The sequence below is a fragment of the Ceratotherium simum genome, chromosome X, assembly GCF_057802395.1.
Source record: "Ceratotherium simum simum isolate JZ-2026a chromosome X, ASM5780239v1, whole genome shotgun sequence".
Taxonomy (NCBI): Eukaryota; Metazoa; Chordata; class Mammalia; order Perissodactyla; family Rhinocerotidae; genus Ceratotherium; species Ceratotherium simum.
The window spans coordinates 102,056,578-102,062,577 of record NC_141940.1 but is presented as its reverse complement, the minus strand read 5'-3'; the positions used below and the strand labels follow the sequence as shown (position 1 = coordinate 102,062,577).

The 6,000-nt window shown below is 34.4% G+C and overlaps 1 protein-coding gene across 1 annotated transcript in view; it reads right to left on the bottom strand.

Annotated features, from left to right (window-relative positions):
* Positions 1–280: 280 nt before the first annotated feature.
* LOC147911959 (dystrophin-like) overlaps positions 281–6,000 on the bottom strand; it is a 424,678-nt gene continuing 418,958 nt past the window's right edge. The window contains exons 17-18 of the mRNA XM_087426447.1: positions 669–844; positions 281–428 (exon numbers count right to left, since the gene is read on the bottom strand). Coding sequence (XP_087282573.1) covers positions 281–428; positions 669–844 — 324 coding nt within the window. The remainder of the gene's footprint in view (positions 429–668; positions 845–6,000) is intronic.

Sequence of the window (6,000 nt, the reverse complement as noted above, 5' to 3'; positions counted from 1 at the left end):
TACAATTTTTATGCTAGCTTTGCATCTATGAAATTTTATTCCCATCATTTTAATATATCCATTGATTTACATAATACCTAACTTATATACAATGTCTCGTTGAGAATACCCACAAAAAGATCAGTTGAAAATTCTAACACCTTCAAGATAAGGCTTTATAAATATCAAGGAACAGGAAATCTGTCCTGTAATTACTCCTGATTTAGGATGCACAGATTGAGACATTATGTTCTCGTAATCTAGCAGAATGGATCTCGTCTATTATAGGTGTACTACTTCTTCATGAAAATGTACTTTCCATTACCGGAAAAAAGACATTTAATGCAAAAGTAGGCACTGAACAAGCAGGCTCTTTATAAGAAAAAAAGAAACTTGCAGGATTAAACTGCATCCACGGCAGTTCGTCACCTGTGGTTTCTTCTTTTAATCTAGAAAACAGTATTTCCATTAAGCATTAAGTTTTTCTTGGGATAGTGATTCCTTGGGAATATTTAAAAACTTACTTCATAGTTTTTCTCACTAACTTAACTGACATTGCAGGCACCTGAGGCTTCTGGAAATATTATTTAAGTAAAAACACTGCCATCAAAACAACTGTAAATGAGTTTTCCTGCTTAACAATTACTCTTCGTCGCTTGAGAATAAAGCCATGAGTAAGATCCTCTCACCTTTTCCTAATTTCAGAATCCACAATAATCTGTCTCTTCTTTTGGGGAGGTGGTGGTGGAAGTTCCTCTTGGGCATGCTTTACCAGGATTTGTTCCCTCGTGGTCACCATAGTTACCGTTTCCATTACAGTTGTCTGTGTTAGTGATGGCTGAGTGGTGGTGACAGCCTGTGAAATCTGCGAGAAGTATTGAAACAGAGGTCACACATTGCTTGAAAGACTTCAGTAAAGACTGCTTGGAGTGGCAAAGGAAAATAATGAGAAACTGTTTCTGCTTGTTGGTAAATTGACCTTCAGATCAAAATAGCACCATATTGAACCCAAATCAAATTGTTTTATCTGACTTAAGTTATGTTGACTGAAATCACAAAGGAAGGTAATCTCAAAACCAGAAGTAATCTTAGTGCCTTTTCAATTTATTCCTCAAGCTATAGGAAATAAAGGCGTCAAAAGAGAAAAACTTAGGGTGTTATTCTGATATTAAACATGCTATGTAAATGTTTACAACTTTAATGTAAATTTTACTAAGGTATCCCAGCACCATTCCATTGCCTGGCACCTTGTAGATGTTTATTACACAGTTAGTTGAATGCATCTTTGGTTATCATATATACTGATTATTCATAGTCTATATACTTTTAAACACAATTACTTGAACTTTATAATAAATGACTTTTTATTCAAATAAGTGAAATGTCTTTTAAAATTACAATAAAAGGTTAACAAAAAGTGTCTATGAGTCCATGAGTACATCTAAGCTGAATGTTATTCAAATGCTAAAAAGCACACTACTCGTGTTTGATTCAAATCAGTAAATATGTTAAAATATTTGAGTTTCCAAAGTTAGCATTATAGAGTCTTCTTGGTTTAAAAACACACAAACTTTCTGTTCAGACTTGTTAAAAAAATTATTTTGGGCACAGATCATCACTCTTTGGAGTAATACGGTTTCTGATCCACGTCATAAGAGACCATCACCGCAGTACACGGGCATTACCAGACAGACAAGTCATATGATGGTGACGCCCTCTTTCCTTCCTTAACCATCAATTCTCTGTCTCACCGTCCTCCAGTTATTAGGAGTGAAAAGTTACTTCTGAGGATGTTAATCATTACTCTTCTAGTAAACCAAATTATTTGGAAGATCTATTTCCAAGGAGACCAAAACAGGCCTGCATTGGATCCACTCATAGGTACTTGATATGCACAGAGCCAGGGGTGTCTGGCTGGAGCCAAGATTAGTTTTACTGATTTTCCTAAACTTGCCAAGAGATACAGACAGCATTTGGGGTAACCTTCCTTCCTTGCACATGATGACTGATTCCTTCAATGGGAGGACATCAGGGAAGCCTCAGGATCTTCTTATTTCAGCTTCCAAATAGGCAATTGACAGGGAAGTAATAAAATCCTTTGTCACGATGTCTTGTGTAAAAATTGCTTTTGGCAAATACGTTTTAAAAGTGCTACCCTTTGTGCAAGCCACATCCTTACACACGTCAAGGCCTTAAGGACTTGCATTTTTGGAGCCGAAAGTGTTAAAAAAAAAAAAAAAAAGACATTAAGAGATACTGAGTGGGGCCAGCCAGGTGGCGCAAGCAGTTAAGTGCACGCGCTCTGCTGCGGCAGCCCGGGGTTCGCTGGTTCGGATCCTAGGTGCGCACCGACACACCGCTTGTTAAGCCATGCTGTGGCGGCGTCTCGTATAAAGTGGAGGAAGATGGCCACAGATGTTAGCTCACGGCCAATCTTCCTCAAGGAACAAGGGGAGGATTGGCATCAGATGTTAGCTCAAGGCTAGTCCTCCTCACAAAAAAAAAAAAAAGAAAAAAAAGATACCGAGTTTCCACATGCGCAAAGCACAGGTTTTATCTTCTCTAAGATTTTCATAGATTCGTTATTCAGAACCACTCACTGAGTTTCAAACAACAATTATATAGTCCATTGACAAGTTATGCCAAAATGAAAGCAGAAAGTAACATAGTTTTAAAAAATATAACCTCAAACCTAATTGCATTCAACACAAAGCGACCATTACATGACCAAATTAAGTTTACCTTTCATCAAAAAGAAAATGTAGTTTTTAAGTAGGATTCCAAGACCATTTAATTTTTTCAGGGTAGTATTTTTTAACCATGAGCAAACATTTTTGCATACAATGAGGTATTGAAGAGAATATTGTTCAGATGGAAAATTTCTAATTTTATATGTGCAGGCAGTAGAATGCAGAGATTCTAAAAATACAAAGCTATTTTTTACAGTCATAGCTAATGTTATGGAATATCTGTGCTACTGAATATTTGGCTGTGAAATAGATTTCTGTAATTTTATAATATTTTCTCATTGACACTTTTATGAAATTGGATAGATGTGCCCATGGAGGGTAAAGTAAAGGGAAATGGCAACATGATATACTCTGAAATTGCATTTAAGAATATAGCAAAACCCATAAGACAGAAAAAATAATCATTTTTAATAAAATAATAGTAAAACGGTTATAATAAAATAATAGTAAGACATAGTAATAAAATAATAGTAAGACATTGTTCTATACTAAATAGTATTACTGTACTGTAATTGAAAATACTACTTCATTTCCTTTGGGATGGAGAAATAAGAAAACAACTGTGCATTGACACTGTAAATATAGGCTATAATTTGTGATATACAACAAATTAATAATTACTTTCGATACCTACTCCATATAATTAGAATAAAAAACGGTCATGTACTAAATGTCCCCATCGTTTTTAGTTATTGACTGTAAATACCTAATTATGTGTTAGAATCATTAAAAATATAGACAGGAAGAGATTATGGAGGTCATTTAGTATAACTTCCTACTTACTATAGGATTCACTAATCCCAGGAGCAGAAAATTCCTTCCTGAGTATGGCAGCAAATTTTTCCATTGGCAAAGATCTTTACACCTAGTGGAAGCCTGCCTTATTATGACTTCAGTTGTTTAAAATTTGTTTGGAACCCTGGATCAACACAGAGTAAGTCGAGTATTGTTTCTACCTGACAGTCTTAAAGATCTGAAGCTTGATTATCATGACTCTGATAAATCTTATTTCCAAGTTCTATAATACAAGGTATTTGCTAGGATTAAATTCAATCTGATTTATGCTCCAAAACCTAGGTTTCCTGGATTTGGACATCACATTCAATTAAATCAATTTAAAATTGTGTAAGTTACTCAGCAGCTGAATCACAATGTTTCAATTAAATTCCAACCTGTATTCAATATGTACCACTACAGGACAATCAGAAAGAAATAAAATGGAATCTCTATTTTTAGGGATCTTACAGTATAGTAGTGAAGGTGACAACCACACAAATAATTGTAACACAAGGTGAGCACCACATGAAAAATATAAGTATGCAAAATAATTAGTGCACTGAACATATAGTAATCAAGGAATTACTATTAATTCCTTTTAAATGTTAAAAAACAATTTTCCCTCAGCCAGTAACTTAACTAAACCTAAATTGTTGAGACTATAGGCTGCATATAACATTTATCCCTGTTCACAGGATCATTTATAACAGTAAAATATTGGAAACAACCTAATGTCAGTAGGTGATGGTTTAAATATATTATAGTACATGCATGTGACAGATTATTGTACTTATTTCTTTTTTTTTTTTTTTTGGTGAGGAAGATTGGCCCTGAGCTAGCATCTGTGCCCATCTTCCTCTATTCTGTATGTGAGACACCGCCACAGTAGGGCATGATGAGCCGTGCATAGGTCTGCACCCGGAATTCAAACCTGCGAACCCCGGGCCACTGAAGCAGAGTGTGCAAACTTAACCACTATGCCACTGGGCCAGCCCCTCAAATATTTTTAATGTCACTGGAAAATGTTTACATTATAGTACATTACTACTACAATGCAAGATATAAACATTGGTAGTTATTTTTTGGCAGAGAAAGCATAGATAATTTCTATTGTGGGCTATATATTAATGTATTCTATTTTTCAACTTTCTACAATAAAACTTTTTCTGCAAAATGTTGCTTTTGTAAGCAGAGAAAAATTTCAAAACTGTTTTTTCAAAATTGTTGTTTTAAGTCTATCATTCCTATGTATCTTTGGAATTACAGAATTATGTTATCCAAATATATTAAAATTAAGACAACTAAAAATCTGATAAGAATGTTAATGCCTTCACTAAAATATTGAAAAGGGCAGGGTCAAAATTAGAATATAATATGGGTTGAGCTATATTCAACAAACTTTGACTTTATATAACTAAACTCTAATCCAGTCACCTTTCTCCATTTTGATTATGAGTATACTGCAAATGACTTTCAAATGTCCACAGGAAAATAAAATATATTCGTTTTTAAATACTATTCCTTTGATCTGTCAGTTAATTAGCCAGTAAAAATGGAAAAAGAGTTAGTTTAGAATTATTTGTCTATAGGTTTGAAAGCTAGTTCCTCTTACAGCGATTAAAAGTGAAGATCTTCGAACCAGGCTCCACAACTCTCAAACGCCAGATCCATAATTCACATACTGTAACATTGGGGCAGGTTGGTTACTTCCTCAGAGCTTTGATTTCTTTTCTTCATAAGTTAAATAGGAATAATAATACATATCTCACAAGGGTGTTGCAAACAGGATAGGCTTCATGGGTGTGCAAATTATATAGTCACCTAGGTCCTCTCACTCAGAAGGACCTAATGCTTGGTTTCATGCTCTGCTGTCACCCTCTTGAAATTCTTAATATCTTTTGAACAAGAAGCCCGACATTTTCATTTTGCACTAGGCCCCACAAATTATGTAGCTGGTCCTGGTTGCAAGAATTAAATTATGTAATATCTGAAAACAATAAGCACTCTCTCAATTAGAAATAACCACTATCTTTTTTAAATGTTCAGAGAAAATTCAGGAATTTTCCTATAGTGAATCTTCTTACTCATAAGGTTACCTGTTAATTTACAAAATTTACATTTTCCCATTGAGAGAAAAACTGAAAGAGCATTTGCCCAGTCTCTTGATTGTTCTGGGGTGTACATCTTCTTGCAATAAGGTTGTATAATTTTGGTAGGTCTGGAAAAATCACACTACTCTCAAACAATGAAATTCTTTCTTACCATCTTCTCTTCTATTTGTTTAAAAACCCACATTTTGAAAAGGAAATACATGTACATTTAAGCATATTTAAAGAATACAAAAGGACATACAATGAAAGGAAACTTTTCTTTTCCACCGCTGTCTCCAGTTTCTCAGGGGCAACTAGCTGTATTTACCGCCTGTTCTTACATTTTAAATTAACTTTGTTAGTGCTGTTATTTTTCTTTTATTTTGGCCTATAGGCTTAATTGC